We start from the raw sequence: 17164 nt of genomic DNA on the forward strand, positions 1-17164 counted from the left end.
AACAGGAAAACAGGGAAATGACGCCATTTCCTGTTTAGCCAATATTTCAAAATAAAGTTGACAAAATTCACATTTATACAGAATTTGTTTTAGATCTACTTTGAATCAATACCATAAACACTAAGTCTTTTATATGATTTTATTATCAATACATTCTTTGATTGATGAGGCTACAATAAGTAGTAATGGCACATGAAGGCATAGGAATGTTTTATGTACATTTTAAGTGCAATGCAGGATTAAATGGATTTGTAGCACTCAAATTATTGGTGAATATAGGTTGATATCACAGATTCACAGTATAGTCCTAAACTCATCAAAGATGAAACTGGGAACATGTGCTTCAGCCACCTGGGGAACACAAAGGAGAAAAACATGCAGTTTATCATAAATAGTCTCAACAGATTTGTATGTATCAGATTAAATATATCTACCTTGCGAGAGAGTTTTGTATATTTGACATAGTCCTCTAAGAACATCAATGCTCCCACCACATCTGATGGCATGTCAGGAATCTTCTGACTTTAGATCAAATAAATACTTATTTACAAACTTTGCTGAGGTGTTTGTAATTTTGAAAATGAATATAACAAATATATGGGATGGTTACATATATTTGACAAATATTACCTTGTGCACTGCTCCATAATTGACCGGATAAATTGGCCAATGAGAGCCAAGAATTGTTGCGTGTATCTTGAGTGAAACTGTTTGAGTAGAGTCAGCAGCCCAAGAACCAGGGGGACCCAGTCAACAGGGTCTGTGGCTTTTCTGCACGTCATTCCTGAGCAGAAACATAACTTCACATGTGATTCTATTTATTTTATTTGTCATTTAAACATTATAAAATGACATAAAGTAAAACAGACCCTGATTTTTGCTGTACTGAAGTTTAGGCAGCTGGCTGATAATGAATAAGAAGTTTATAATGGGAAAGTAAGGAAGGCGCTTTGTGGTGATGTAAATCTGTAAAAAAAAAAAAAAAAAAAAAAAAAAAAAAAAAGTGACAAATGTTTAGGACTGATTACAACAGAACATTAGATGTGCAATGTCTATACTTTGTTTAGTGGGTTGTGAATGCCAGCAGCCTCTAGATGGGCTGTAATGTCAAAAAGCAAGGTGTTGTCCTCTTTGGGATAGGGCAGAGACGGGTCCTGGTAGTGAGCTTCAATGTCAGCTAGAAGTGACCTGAAAGTGTAACAGGTCATAAAAAGTTAAACGTTGTGATTAAACAATAATGGGGCTGATATTTATTGTGGTAGTAGAATCATGGACTGACTTGTTGAGGTTTTCCAATGCAGCAGCTAAGTGTTTGGAGTCAAATTTGCATGAGTAATTCAACTCATTAGCAATCTGCTGTCTGAGAATCTGCATCTGACCAACCTGCCAACAAGCATAAAAGTAAAATGTTTTCTGACTGCAACTATAAGATTTCTATTGAAGGATACATATTATGCAAACTTGACTTAAGAGCTTTGAACTATATTGTGATTGTTTTCCCTTCATATTTACCCAATTGAAGTTCTATTTAGAGTGATTCATGCATGTTTGAGTAATCTAGTAATTTTAGATCAATGTTGTGTTTTAAAATATCCAACATATAGAATAATGATCCATGTGTGCCACAGATTATGACAATACAGTATAGCTGACAAAAGCATAATGTCTTCTTTAATTAGTCTGTACAAAATGTCTGTAACTGTCAATCAGACTTCTTCTTTCTTTGGAACTATTGAACTGTATACCTTCATAATGGCTTCCTGATATGGACCCCAGATCTTCTGAGTTTTAGCCACTGCACTGGCATACACTTTACTGCCATTACCTACAACAGAGGAATAGTTATAACAGAAAAAAGCAAAAACCCAAGTCTCTCCGTGGCCTAGTACCAAAGCAGTACATCTCTGACATGTTAGTGCCATAATAACTATCTTAGACTCAGGAACCGGCCTCCTGCTGGTGCCAGAGTCAGGACTAAACATGGAGATGCAGAGTTTCAGTTTCATGCAGGTAAAATCAGAAACAGTCTTGCTGAGGTTGTGAGACAGGCCTCTAATCTGGCAATGTTCAATTCTAGGCTAAAAACTGTTTTGTTTAGATGCACATATGAGCACTGCCTTGCTATACATAGTCATGAATTTTACAGACAGTTACGTACCTACAATACCCTGAACAGGGTTAACAGTTCCAAGCATCACTCGAAATATATCCACCACAGTTTTGTCCTTGAGGATAGTTTTCTGAATCAGCATCAGGAAGTTCTGTTGATAAGGAAAGTAGGTTGATTTGTCTTTTTTGTTTTTTACAAATTTAGAAGACCGGTAGAACCAAATCACCTGCAACTCTTTCACAATCATGAAGCACAGCAGGCGGTCCAGCCCGTTGAGTCCAAAGGTTCCGAGTGTGTTTTGGATCTCAGAGAACAGTCGATTGTTGGTCACTTCCTGGTGGCTCTTCAGCTCGTACCAAGTGTTAAGCTGATCAATGTAGCATGTTACCCTAGAAAAGCATTTAAAGTTCATATACGGTTCAGTAAATATTTAGCAATTATATGAAGCTTATTTGGCATACTTTGGATCAGTGATTCTGAGGATTTCTCTGCAGAGACGACCAATAAAGGTGGCAGACTCGTCCACGGAGGGGAAGGTTGGGATGGGAATGTGGCTTGACTGATGAACGCTCTGCCAGTCTTGGATCTGAGTTGAAGTGAGGAATAATCTATCAACGTCTGTTAAATGAGCAGGGAAGCAACCAGAGCGTGTCCTATCGATTACGCAGAGATGGACTGATTTTGAGGAGAACTAAACGCATGCATCAGTGTCCAAAATCTGACCTTGGTCCTGAGGAAGCTGTTGCATTCCTGTTCCACGTTGTAATTGATGATGCGGGACACCTCTTCTTGCCAAATCTTAAGGCCATAAATGCTGACGTAATCCTGGATGTATTCAAACGACCGGTAGAAGCCATCCATAGTGGCAGCCATCTCCTTTAACTTTGGCATTAACTCACTGGGCTGCAAGATTAGGAGGATGATCTGTGAGTTTTAAAAGCCACCCGGACAGGGGCGCCAATTGATTAAAAAAAATGATGCAAGACCTTTGCTTTGGGGTTGAAAATCAATCCTTTGTGCAGAGCATAAGCCACTCTCTTCACCAGCTCTTTTCTGATGCCGTCTTCTAAAAGTTGCTTAGGGTCGACCTAAAGTTGAGAAGTGAGCAAAGTCAATAATAAAAGTCCATCAATCAATGTCATTAATCATGAGTGAGTGAATGATTGAAAAACTTACCTTTATGATACCAACTAAAGTGGTTTTCATCATCAATATGCCCTCAGTGAAAATCGATATGTCGTGGGTGAATTTTGCCACCTAGATAAAACATGATACATGACATTGAAAATAACACTCCTGTTTGATCTATCTCCATGACGACAAGCAGCTGACAGGCCAAAGTTGCAGGTCGGATCTGTGGAGAGGCGACTCCGCTCACAGTGAGAATGCATGTTTTTCAAGGTAATTAGCGTTAATCACCTGTATATTAATAAGTTCAAGATAGAAAAGTGCTGGGGGACGTTTCAGGATAATATCAGCATGGAGAAAGAAAAGTTACAAAGTGTTTAGCAGAACATTCAAACATAAAAAGTTTGTTTTACTTTGAAGATAAAGTGAGCGTATCAAATAGGTCAACACAAATTGTTTGCTTCCCTCTCTAATTTAATTTTCACTGCAAATATCATTACCAGTTATGTTTGCCTAATCTAAACATAATTAGCTGATTTTCACATCATGCAATTCAGCCTTTGATTTTTCTTCAGCGCTTAAGATTTCTGCCTTTCATTTTCAAATCATTTTCAATCCACTGTGAAATGAAAGCTGCGCAAATATTTAAAAGAAATAATTACCTCGTAGCGAGCTCCGAGCTGAGAAAAGTCCTTCAGCTTGTCCTTGTCAAGGCGTGTGGGGACCTCCATGATGTCGTGAATTTGGAGCTTGATGATTTTGGCCAGGGAGGTGAACATACTCTCTGGGATAATCTGCAGCACCTGGCAACAAGAAGCGAGATGTCACCGAAGGAAAATCTCAACCAACCATTTGATTTCTGAAGCAGGTGGTGTACAGTGAGTGATTCCTCAAACTTAAGTCTCTCTGGCAATGATGGATAACACCAGAAGGCATTTAAATTGTCTTGTGCACATCCCCAAAGCAGCTATTTCCAGAATTTTAGCAAAAAGCTGCCTTTAGTGGTCACTTAAGTCACAGCTTTTTATAAATTGCCTGACTCTGATGTGCTTATCATCTGGGCAGTAGCATTCATAGCCTATTTTATGAATCCTTTTAAATGCAACAATAGGACAATACATTAGACTGCCTGAGTAAGCTAACATTGTATATCCAGTACCTTTCTGACATAGGCCACCAACTCTCCAGAGTAAAACTGTGACACACTCAAAAGGTCAGCGCTGTTGGCCTGATTGATGCGGAGCAATGGAAGATCCAAGGCAGATGCGAGCTGTACACAGAGCAAACACATGAGCGGTGAATTACCAAGAGACAAAACACCATTTCATTAAGTTCTAAATCATACCTTAAGAAATGTCGCTCTCAGTTTGGTGACCATAGACGGGTTGGCTCTGATGCTCTCCTGCATAATCGCTGTGAAGCTACGATTATAAAAAAAAGACATTGTAACTCAATGCTATTATTTACAAAAGACGTATTATTTGTGAATCTGATCTGGAACCAACCTGTCGATTATCTGCCAAGCGTAAGACAGATCCCCAACGATCTGCATTGTAATGAGGACCTCTTCCTTGATGTTGATGGTGCGGATCATTTGATGCAAGAATTTTCTGGTGTCGGCAAGAAACTGACAAACCTGCAGGTTAGACTCCAGCTGGTGAAACTCCTGGACCTGAACAGCAGGAAAACAATGCTATTAAAACGCAACAACATCAACAAACTCCATGTTGCTCTATTTCGATCCCTGTTTGTTTAATAGCATGTGCTGGGGAATTGTGCCAAGCAATTCAGGGTAATATAATTCAATCTAATCAAAAGCAATGTTCTGGATTCTCTTTTATTTCCAGTTTTACAAGCTGTGACATCACGGTCCCTTCGTTTTATCACCTCATCTACTCTTATTACATCTACCTATTAGCATCTTTAAAATGTGTGCTTTGTCATTGTATTAGTCCGTGCAGGTAAAATAGGTTTCACTTAATGTTGTATGTATGAAAATAAATCCATTCAATTGGTACTAATGACGCAATAGAGACACATAATAAACTTGAAAACATACAATTCAATCATTTTCTAAACGAGCGGACAGGTTGGTTATAATTATTACCTCAACAAGAGCCTGTATGAGCTGAACGGTCTTCCTCCCCGCTGCAGTGGAGTCCTCATAGTTTAAAGATTCTATTTGCTTAGAGATTTCTCTAAACCAAGCTTGCAGGTTTTCTGTGAAAAGAAATAAGAAGGACATGGTATGATCATATAATTGAAATAATTGTATATTTAAAATGTATAACATGAACAATGTAAGGAAAACAGTTTGATTTGATCTGCCTTTGTGATATTGTCCACTGACCATTTTTCTCCACCCGTGTCAGGGGTTTGACTCCAGAGAAGACTTCGGCCAGCTCCGTCATTCGCTCTGATCCTTCTTTCTTGTAACTCTCCCATTTGAGCTGCTTCTCTGTGAGCATCTGCTTGAACATCTGGAAGAGGAACCACACAGCTGCTGAGTCAATGAGGAAGGATAAGGCGTATGGATGGCTAATGAGAACTATAATTTGGTGTCCGCATATAATGATAAATTAGCCAGCCATATGCTGTATCAAAACCCTCTAATGTCCAATCCTACACTAATCTTTCATTGTTTGAGCCTGTACACACTGTGTACTACACCCTGTGTATAACCGCTTTGGGGGGATGGTATGTAGTGTGTTACTATACTAAAATTTCAAAACTGATATTGATAACCAGAACAACATATCTTTTTATACAACAAAATCCAGGTTTTTGTAAACATACAGTAATAGAACAGTTTAATTTACCATCCATATCAATATTGTATGGAAGTTCACTCACCTCTTTAAATGTGAACTCAAACTGTGCTGTGTCAAGGAGCAGTTGGAAAAGGATCTTTGGATTATACTTGGAGTCATTCAGTACTTGGTCTTTTATCTGGCGAAGACGCTTGTTATTTGGGTCATAGGCTGAATTTGAGAAAAGAAAGTAACAAAAGGGTTTAAAAGTCAAAATCAAATATATTGTATTTTCCTTACCAAATAAGACATCTCACCTGTCTCAGCAGAGTGCAGCATGAGCCAGCGGATGGCCACATTGCAGTCTCGCAGACAGTTGAGCAGTTTGGGGATGTTGTCCAGGATGATCTCCTGCCGCAGGAAGCCTTCTTTCAACAGCTGTTGCACTTGGGGCCTCAAGCTCTCGATGCTAGCTGCATACCGAGTGGCCTACAGCAAAACCATGGCGATATCGTTAAAGTAATATATTCCTCCCAGCCGGCAAAAATAGGCATCAGGCACAATCTACCTAAAAATGGCTTTTAGTTGCCGTTATGCTGATAGAATGAGCTTTGCATTTTTATTGCTCCCCAGGGTTTTATTTACTTGGCCAACTTTTTCCTGAAACTTTTCCTTCTAAATTTGTAATTTATATTCCCATAATTTTAATATAAACCCTTATGTTCTGATTATGGATTCTGCACACACACAGATAATGTCTTCCATATGGTTATCAGCCCTTCTGAGGTCTACACAGCGGGACTACTAATTACATACCAATTAAAAAGTTCCATTTATACCTGCTCTTTAATGTTGGCTGAGTCCAGAGTGTAATTTAATGCTGTTTTGGCAGCTTTGTAAGGTTCCCAGGCCTCCACCAGATTTACTGTGATTCCCATGTAAATACTGATCACCTGCAGTGACAAAACAGACAAAACCTTTTGTGTTTTACGTGTTTCATATAAAATATTTACAGACAGAGCCATGATAAAAAGTGTTCTTACCCAATTGTCAGGAAAATATTTGTCAACGATTTCCCTCATCTTGGCCTGCTGTGTGTGGAGTATGGAGGGGCTGAAGTAAAGGCAGACATACAGCATTGCCGCCTGGTTGGCCAGAGCTGTGCTACGATGTTCTGGGAGTGGATAGGCAGAAACCTGATGAACCAAATCAATAATAATCATTGGAATTATACAAGACAATTATTTATTTTAAAGTATGAATGCCACTTATTTCTGACCTGATTATAGATGTCATCAGACCGCAGTCGTCCAATCACCATGCTTATAAAAGTGGGGCTGATGGGAACTCTCTGAAAGTAGCTCTCTGGGTAGTTTGCAGGCCGCTTAGTTACAGTCTGACCAGAGTAGCCTGTGCTACGCAGCAGTTTACAGATGTCATCGAGGTTGGAGTCAGCTGATGAACGGGCAGCACTAATAAATGCATAAAGTTTATGTTACAAGAGGTAGCTTTAATGGAGAAAAACATTCTCTGGTTAATGAAAATGTGTAGCAAAGATTTGTTCTATTCAAGTTCAGGTATGTGAGGTCTGCAGTTTTTGTAGTGTTGGTCCTAAAACTGCCTAACTTCAATCGTGTAATGTTATGGTTGGGAATAATTGTGTAATATTAATACTACTGTGAAGGGTGTGTCACAAAGTACCTGTATCTATAGTAAGAAACAAGCATCCTCTCTCGGACTTCTCCTTCAATCTTCTGGTCAATAACAAGCAACATGACTCCATAAAGGTAAAGTGCTTCACACTACGTGATAAAAATTAGAGATGCATTAAAAAATGTTGTGCACTTGCATAATAGAAAACACATGCTTCTTACTAAGAGTTGTTTTCCATCCTCATTGAGAAGTACAGTCTCAAGGGTCTGCTGAATATAAACACCCTCATGTAGGTCATCCAAATATCTGCAGAGAAAAACATAAGGTTTGTGTTTTTTTAATTATTTATTAACATTTATTAACCTTTATTTAAGCAGGTAAAAACTTATAACCTATTTTACAGCCATGACCTTGGCCAAAGAGTAAATATTTGCAGCAAACAGTTTAAAAACATTTACACAATGTACACTAAACAAGAGACAGTATAATTTTTGCACTTTGTTTTTTTAAAATGGAACGAAAACTCCTCAGTTACAGCAGCTCACACAACCTTAGTTCAGACTGGAGAGCGTTCCAAGCTGTGGGAGCAGCTTAGATAAAGGATTGCTTTCCCCAATCAGTCTGTACCTGGGGGACAACTCTGCACAAGGGCACAGGTAGGTCAACACAAGACCACAAATAGACTTATAGATGAGAGACATCCCCTGAGTGAACTTCTGAGCTCTCAGAAAAGGCCAATCAGTCTTGGCATATAAAATCACAATGATGAGTGAACCTGTCACAATCACCATGCTTAAGATTTAAGATATGTGAAAATCTAGACAATAAAATGTAAGTCTATCATTTAGTTATAATAATAAAATAGCTTGTGTTAACATATTTTTTGATTGATGTAAAGTAGAAGAAATGCCAAAAGGTCTTTTACCTGTTAAGGTCTACAATGTATTTATGGACGCTCTCAAACGCCAGATAAAATCTAGACAATATTTCAATGTTATTTTCTCTAAACTCTTCATCCAGATCCTGGAGCTCGGGTTTAGCTTCAAGCTTCCCCTCGTAATACTCTGGGCCCTGGGGAGATCACATTATCATCAATTACAAATAATTCTGCTCAAAACAGCAGTTTTAAAATATATTTTCAAAAAGGATGTAAACTGTTAACATTTACCTTGAAGTAGCTAAAATCACAAATTATATCTCCATATTTCTGTTGGTCACTCTTGTCTTTGAGCCTAAAAACTGTCGGGATGAAATCAGAAAGTCGAAGAAGCTCTGCAATGATGGCATTTCCTCTTGACACAATCCTGAGGATGGCCTGGCCACACAGGTTGTTTTCTGCTAAAAAGTCCACCATGATGTTTAACCCCTGTAGAAAAGAGACTTTAATAGCACAAATGTAACAGTATGGAGAGATGTGAACAAGAATGTTAGATATGGTGATTTTCTCTGTGATTGAGCTGTAGTCCACTGTGGCCCACATCACCCTGTAATGTAAAGTGAAGCTGAAGGTCTAAGCTAAAGCATCATGCGGAGAGAAGACTGTCAGCTGAACCGCTAAAAGCAGCATGCCATGACACTAGATAAGCAACAAGTTTAACCAAAGCAGAGCCACTTCAATAAGCATTTTGGGGCAGCTATAAGCTGCAAGACCACACTTTTAATTAATATAAACAGATAAACATCCCTGCTTTTTACCTCTGTTTGGACGATGAATGGCACATAAACGAAGAAACCTCAAACTGATGTAATTACACGGTCATACATTTACAATTAGCTCCGTAAACTTCGAAAAGACAAACAAATAATAATACAAATCAAATGCATGCCTTACATTCACCTCTGCTCCTAAAATATGATAGTGATTTTGAGTTGAATGCGAAGCATTTGGGTAAAGTGCTGCCGCTGCTGGCGCTGTTTACTTCCGCATGACGATCACATGACTCTGCTGCGGGTGTCTTCATGCACCGAGCGGACTTCTGCAATTCAGCACTAAAACATTATTTACAGCACTGCAAACAGTCACAAACTAGTACAGTAATACTAGTCTGCCTTTATTATTTATTATAAGGTAAATCTAGCAAATGGGGAAGATGTTTCTTTCCTTGTAGATTATATTTTTCTTTTAAACCACTAGATGGCGACAAAGATCCACAACACGAGCCTCGCAGTCTGCCGTTCACTGCAGATCACAGCTTCTGCTGTTTTGAAGCGAGAGCCACAGAGATATAGCCTACATTCGTCAAATTTAGACTTCCAAACGTATTCTCTATACTTCTAAACAAAATATATTGGCATGTAATTTAACCTAAATTAAAATGTATTTCACACGGCTACAGGCCATTTTGATAAAAACGCTAAAACTCAAATAAACGAACAAAAACAAACTAACAACAGTTATTTGTGATTACCTTTTGGATGGGCCTATACATTTCTACCATGCAGGGACGGGTTGCAAATGAAGCCTATGAAATACGTTTATTTGAACTGACACTTTGACGGCTTATTTAGAGTAGAATAAAGCATGCATAACAAATTCACATATAGAGTGTGGCTGAGGTCCACCACTTTATTAACCTCTCGTTTGTGAGACACGGACCTATATTGTTTGTTTATTGGCAATAAAGTCATGTGTGACAGGAATATACAAGGCCAATCACATGACGTAGAGAGCACTGCATTTAACCTCTACAGCAGCACACATTCCGTCATCTCAGCAGACATCTATGATTATTTCAATGCATTTTATATTAGGGATGGAGCAGAAACAGGTGCACTTTAGATTCATAGCTTGCCTCCTCATTGGCCCACTTGTCTACAAACTACACACTTGGTCCCTGCGGCCACCACAGGATTTATAACCCATTTACCATTGCACAAGGTCAAGGTCTGAGCAGTTACTGCTGTACGTGCTCCCTGGGATAGTACGTCAAGAAAGCATTCACTAATGAGCTCTCGACTTCACACCTTTTATTAAGAATTCTGCAGCTGTGAGGCTCTGAAATATTTCTGATCAACGTTGTCCTGGTTCATTTTTGCAAGATTCTGGCCATTACAGGCTCAGTATTAGTCTCTCAGTGGTGTAAAATAGCCTAATTTATTGCAGCCATATTATCATTTTTTTTTTTATATCTTTGTACATTTGTTTTGACAGGAACAGTTAGATCCCAGCTCCGGCCAGTTAAAATGTTGTTATGTCCTTGGGCAAGACACTTGCCCAAGGACAAGTTGGGCATTTCGTCGATGTGAATGTGCTTTGTGTACCCAGTATTAGTGACAGTCTGCAAACATGGCTGCAGAAATACAGCAAAGACTGAATTGAACTACTTCTTATGGGATGCCCTCTTCCCCAAAGACAATTGACATCTCACTTGATAGGTGAAGCCATTATCATTTGTCAGTTAAGCTTATGCAACGACAGTCTGCTTCTGGGAGCTATGTGTTAAATTATTCTAAATTAATGACTTGGCTAATTAAATAGAATAGCTTTTTAATTTACACAAATCTAGATTTATAAATTATTATTCCATCATGAAAGAGAACAAGTGATGTAAAGCATTAGCTACAAATGTGTATAAAGGTTTTGCAGCAAGAATAAATGGCGCTCATGCCAAAAATGCTTCTGGGCTAATCTGTTAGACTTAATCTTCTAAATGTTTAACACAACCTTAACAAGCAGTATGGTCTGAGTTTTAAAGATGATGTAATCGGTCTTCTTAGCATCTTTTCCTTCTTTTCTATCTGTGTTTCTGTATCTCTCTCTCAAAGGCAATAAAAGCAAAGCAAATATCAAAAGCAAGAAACTATTACCCAAAAAAAAAGTCTTTGCTAAACCACTTCATGTTATTGATATTGATATTGAAGTGGCGACCCTCTTTAGTTTCACATCATTTGTTTAAGGATGAACAGCCCTTGAAGTCATATGATGCATGTCCCAAATGCACACTTGTGTGCATTTGGGAAAGTGGGTGCATTTGGGTACGTGGCTATACCCTCCCTCAGGCCTCCCATGGCCTTTTTATTAGCAGCTAGTTGACTTTATGCAGCTTGCAGAGTGATTAAACCTTCTCATGGTGGGAACTCTCGCACCGTTGTGAACTGTGTGAGGTGATTAAGGGCTGTTCAATTTGTAGTCAGGTCCCACAGCTATTCTTACTCATTGATCTTTGTGCAGGCCCTTGAAGTGAAAGCTGCACACTACGGCTCATCTCTCTGGACAGGATGGTTGGATATGCTGTGTTTGTCCTTATTACATGCTAAATTTGGAATCATACAAAGTGAACTATGTCAAGTATTTATCTTTTTTGCTGATGAATTTGTTAAAAATAAATAAAAACAATTAAGAAAGCTTTATTATTTGAAGTTGATAGCTTCTTAATTTGGCTTTATTTTTATTTTCTTTCTTTCTTTCTTTTTAGAGGGAAACCCAAATGAGAAATTCTCCTTTTCATTGCTACCCTGTCAAATACAAAATACAAACACACAATAAAAAGCCAATAAACATCCAGTAATATTTACGAATGCCTTAAATTACACTTACAAATACAAAATGGGATGAAACCATGCAACTGTGGGTAGTCCTTAACCAGTGCTTTGAATTAATTAAAAGGCACAAAATAATTTAGTTGTTCGGTTCCATAAACCAGGAGTAAAGTTGCTGAAAGCCTTTTTCCCTAGCTCCGTATTGATTTGGTGAGAATGTAAAATAAGAATGTCCTGAGATCTTATTCGATGAATACCTGATCTGATGATCAGCGAACTTGTTAAATAATCAGGTAAAATCCGAAAGAGCTTTATAAACAAAAGGCAGTGCAGTTCTCTTCTTGCATGTAACTGACGGTGGTGAGTTCTGTATCCTTCTCCTGTAAAGAACCTTTAAGATGAATGAAAAAGGGTTTCGAGACTGTTGCTGAAGAATGCACACGTCTATAAATAATATCATAATCCAGATCTGAGAGAGATGTAGCCTGGTTTAACTGTTTTCTACAATTAAGAGGAATACACTTTTTATTTCTAAGAAGAATGACAATCTGGCTTTAAGATTATTTGTCAGCTCATGTATGTGTTTGTTGAAGGAGAGTTTATCATCGATCCAAATGCCCACATATTTGTAGTAGGATACTTGTTCAATCACAAAACCATTGAGCGTAAGAATAGATACACTTTTTGAGTCACTAGAGCACCACTAGTCACTGGTGCCTTGGGAAACAGCATACTGTACATTTTCATTTATTTGAATTCCTATGAATACCCTTTAATATTGGGTTATATTTAAAAATTGTACATGTGGGCTGTGGTGATAAAAATGAAAAATCTGGAAATGTTAAGATTCTCTTTGGGCCAAAAATGTCTGCAAGATGGAGTACACTTTTTATAGTTTATGCATATTCAAGATGCAAGGCAAGAGAGGAATACTGGATATATTTATAACTTTTAATAAAAACAAAGAGAACAGAATAATGAAATAACCCGATAATTAGATAATTAATTATTGCTGTGTGTTCACATGCTTTAGAGAAAATTGACATAATATAAGACACTAGTGACATGTATCAGTTACTCAATGGATTTTTAACAACTTTTGTGTTTGAAAGACAAACTATAATTAACTTTAAAATAATGTTTTGAATCTTTAATATTTTATCTTTCATTTTTGTCTTTACCATTAGTTTTCCCTTTTCAGATTACTCACAACTGTTTACGGGGAATTTAAACAATCTACTCCAGAAATCAGATAATGATCAGGTTTTTGGTGTTCCTGTAAACATTGCCAATGTCAGTTATGTGAGAGAAAGGGGACACTAAGGACAGAGTAACCTGAAGGTGACTGGATTCGTCTTGGAAATTATGACGTGGTGACGAGCCAGGAGTTCACTTAGGGGAAAGAAATGAGGTGGGGGGCTTTTGTATTCTGTGCTGGAGAAACTGAAATTGTGGCCGACCCCTGCAAGCCACAGCTCAAATGATTTTCTTTGTTGAACTGCGAGACACTGAAAGGCTAGAGGGGATATTGCTTCTTAGGAACTAGATGTCAACACATTTTCAACAAGTTGTTCTGAAACTAACAAGTGCTTTCAGGACAAATAGCAGAGGCCGATGGTGGTAATGTTCTAATATCAGCTTTGATCAAGCAGCAGATGTCTTTTTATTGCAACTAATTACTGCTGTCGTGCTTATTAGCATATAAATGGTTTCTAGGCCTTTAGAGACCTAAAAGTTATTGCATGTGTAATTGAACCTGATCTCCTCTCTGTGATTGAGATATTCAAAGTGCACGAGGTTGGTAAAATATTGAGCTGATGACAAACACGCTTGTAACAGTTAATTCATGAATACAGAAGAAGAAAATTAACTTGCCCTTGACAAGTGAATTAATCAAATTACATTGCAAACACTACTGTAATATAGGGCAAGGTAAAGCAAAACATTTGACAAAATGAGATGATACGACATGAACACACATTTATTACACACACACACAAGAGTCTAACTGTGGACATTTGGCAAATGGTTGAGTGCTGGAATCAAACTCACAACGCTGTGGTGATAGCAACCATAATGTGCCCCTAACCACTGCACCACCAGCCAGATGTCTCTGTTCTACTGCTGTTCTTGAATTGTACGTTGCAACATTGGAATCTCTATTGTGAGACAAATAAAGCTTCTCTTTGCAGTTCAAGTGTTTGAATAAAGTTAATTTTATTCAAATGTTTGTCCTCCTTTGGGTTCCACCTAGTTTATACTCAATGCATTCTGAAATATTTTATACCTGGCTTAGACTTACTTTAGAGTAGGTAGAGTCCTGTTTGAGTGCTTGCTCAGATCTATTTGGATTGCTGAATATTTTCTAACAGCAACAGGCTACATAAGCCCAGTTTCTTTAGAATATGGGGATTACATCACACATGAATCCCATACATCTCGTTATATGTGTTAGGTTAATATGTGGTGAAAAATATTCTAATTTTCATTATGACAACAAAAGCTATGACACACAGAATCTATGTGCTCACTCAGGCATGGGTTTGTGTACAGTTTGACACAGAATTTAAACAGGGTCGTAACAAGGTGGAAACACCTTGAGACTGTCACTCAAGTTAATGAGACGTGTGTGACAGCAACACATCAAATAAATGGCCCCTCATCGCAGGGTGCACTGTGCAGATAGATATTGATTTATGCCTGCTTGAACCTTAAAATACACAATTTAATTGGATGCATATTTACACTGTAGTACAACCCCTAGTTATTTCTTTTTTGAACTACGATGCCTCATCGACCTCATCGACCTCTACACAACAGCAGTGATTCAAAGTATACCGTGACTTGAGAATGTTCCACCTCTCCCCCTCTGGAAATCGTCTGCTGTAACATAGAGCGCATCAGCTCAATTTACATCCGTCACGGAGCTCCTCCAGGCCCAGCTTGCAGTGAGACAGAGCCACTTCCATTTGTCACATAAAGCCTTCATCGTGCCGTTCGTCCTGATATACTTAGATGTGATTTGTGCATTGTGTCGCCGGGGCCCAGATGGATGGGGAGTGCTCTGCAAAAGCTGTCAGTCTCTGTCAGGAAGGGACATTAAATTATCACATCCAAGGCCGTGCTCTACATAAAAGACAAGCACACACACAAGACAAGCACACACCACATTTGTGTGTGTGTGTGTGTGTGTGCGCGCGCGTGTGTGCGTGTGCTTGTGTGTGTGTAGTCATGCATGTCTGTATGGGATAACAGCAGTAACTCATTTATTTATTTATGCAAGATTATTTGATTTTATATACTAAAACTACATGTTTCTTTTTTTCAGCTTGAATTAAAAAGAAAAATGTATATAAAAAGCTATGGCACATGCTGGTCAACATAGAAATCCCATTTACTCCAAAGTTTATCAAACCTATCCTTGTTCAGATTAAGTCTGAATGTCATTTCCCCCCATTTGTTTAATGTCCATTACTATGTCAATACAGTCTGTAGTCATCGTGTGGTTTGTGACATCTATTTCTTTTCCTGCAAAAGTATGTTCCAAAGACTTAGTGTGTCCATGGCAGGAGATTTTGAAAATTGTAAAAAATTGTATTTAAAAAGTTAAGATAAAATTTATTTCACATTTAAAAATGTGTCAAAAACATGTTATTTTGTGGTCCTCCACTGGGATGTAGCCACATATTCCCACTCCTCGTCTGTCAAAACAACGTTACCTTGTTACCTAATATTTAGTAGCGATCCAGATTATTAATGTATTCATATAATTTAGATATTATTCCTGAACATGCATTTCAAAATAGGGCTGCACATTTTTTGTGGTACAAATTGCTTAGATTTATGGTATTGCTTAGATTTAGGATTTTTTTCGAAGTGCACATTATAAACACATATGAATGCTAAATGAATGCAAAAGTGTAATTTAAATTTAATTTACATGTTTGACATTTCATTTTTGCATATTGCACTCTGTATTACTTAAATCAGTCTTTCCCAACTTGGGGGTTTGGACCCAAATTTGGGTCCCCAAAGATTCTTAGGAGGTCCCCGGAAAGAACATTTTATTGAAAGGGTGGCATGTTAATTAGAAAACATTTTATAATCATCATTGTTCTATAGCATCTTTATGAACCAGACAATAATAATGTTATAATTCATCCTTATAAGACAGTAGCTTCTTAGGTAGGAGAGGGCTGTTTGGGTCTCCAGTGTGCTGACAGTTAAAATAGATCACTGGGGGAAAAGTGTTGATTGATTCCAATTAATTGTTCAACCCTAACTAATGAGTGAATCTGAAAATGGTGACTCTTACAGTTTTTTCTGTTAAGTTGTTTACTTGGCTGGTTCGAACACTGATGCCGACCTGGGTGCATCCAAATGAGATATTGGCACGGATGCGATTATCACACAGTGGGGGTGCAGCCCTGGCTCAGTCACCCCACTGCTCTAAATCTGGTGTTCTGCTCAACAGTCACAATGCATCCAAAAGAAGACAGCGTCTTTCTACTCTCACAATGATGAGATGCTTTGTCTTTTGCACTGTCATCACACTGTTATGAAGATTGTATAAGCTTGCTGGATGAATATGCTAAAGCTGCAAAGTAAAGTTATTTTTAAAGAGCTTCAATACTGTCACATACAAACAAAGTGAATATGATCATTGTTGAGGCAAAGATGAGCAGCTTTCAGCTATTTGCACCAATCACTAAACACATTTCCTTCATGAATCAGTTATATTCAAGCCGGGGCAGTCAGTTGGTGTACAGAGCAGAGCAACCGTAGGGGGTGGTGGCAATATCTCTTTCCGTCTTTGATCAGTGGTCCGTGGGGAACCGGAGCGTTGCCGATACTGAGCCTGAAATGCTTCTTCTTCACATTCCTCTGTGGACCTTTCCCTGCTTGTGCGAAAACACTTTAAGTCCTTTAGGCCGTGGCAGCTGTTAAACACATCAGTGGTTAAAAAGATGCCAGAAAAGATCAGACCAGTGTGCCATGGTATCATTCTCCTGTCAGATGTTCTCTGGCACAGTTGAATAAGATG

The 17164-nt window shown here is 38.3% G+C and overlaps 1 protein-coding gene across 2 annotated transcripts; it reads right to left on the reverse strand.

The window, feature by feature from the left end:
• Positions 1 to 126: 126 nt before the first annotated feature.
• On the reverse strand, positions 127 to 9571 carry washc5 (WASH complex subunit 5). Of its 2 annotated transcripts, none has more exons than XM_072460098.1 (29): positions 9337 to 9571; positions 8810 to 9007; positions 8567 to 8712; positions 7863 to 7947; positions 7690 to 7790; positions 7268 to 7460; positions 7032 to 7184; positions 6828 to 6941; positions 6306 to 6477; positions 6092 to 6219; positions 5589 to 5718; positions 5346 to 5458; positions 4744 to 4910; positions 4584 to 4659; positions 4398 to 4508; positions 3901 to 4041; positions 3287 to 3367; positions 3097 to 3198; positions 2834 to 3013; positions 2572 to 2696; positions 2337 to 2499; positions 2159 to 2261; positions 1746 to 1825; positions 1280 to 1383; positions 1059 to 1188; positions 870 to 966; positions 631 to 784; positions 435 to 522; positions 127 to 351 (listed from the first exon to the last, which is right to left on the reverse strand). In XM_072460098.1, exons 2-29 carry the CDS (start codon positions 8993 to 8995, stop codon positions 295 to 297), a joined length of 3480 nt encoding a protein of 1159 aa, XP_072316199.1. In that variant the 5' UTR covers positions 8996 to 9007; positions 9337 to 9571; the 3' UTR covers positions 127 to 294. The 2 variants fall into 2 exon arrangements, with proteins under 2 accessions (XP_072316199.1, XP_072316200.1); XM_072460099.1 differs by having other exon boundaries at positions 9473 to 9552.
• Positions 9572 to 17164: the final 7593 nt, after the last annotated feature.

The sequence above is a fragment of the Eucyclogobius newberryi genome, unplaced genomic scaffold (genome assembly GCF_026437365.1).
Source record: "Eucyclogobius newberryi isolate DKJ021-1_F unplaced genomic scaffold, fEucNew1.0.hap1 SCAF_3, whole genome shotgun sequence".
Taxonomy (NCBI): Eukaryota; Metazoa; Chordata; class Actinopteri; order Gobiiformes; family Gobiidae; genus Eucyclogobius; species Eucyclogobius newberryi.

What these genes read in the sequence shown, in the direction of transcription:
- washc5 (XM_072460098.1), bottom strand. Translation starts at nt 8,995, where the DNA reads ATGGTGGACTTTTTAGCAGAAAACAACCTGTGTGGCCAGGCCATCCTC. An exon ending in TCATACAGGCTCTTGTTGAG is followed by an intron (nt 4,911 to 5,345) that starts GTAATAATTATA and finishes CCTGCTGTTCAG; the next exon opens with GTCCAGGAGTTTCACCAGCT. An exon ending in GCATTGGAAAACCTCAACAA is followed by an intron (nt 1,189 to 1,279) that starts GTCAGTCCATGA and finishes TTACACTTTCAG; the next exon opens with GTCACTTCTAGCTGACATTG.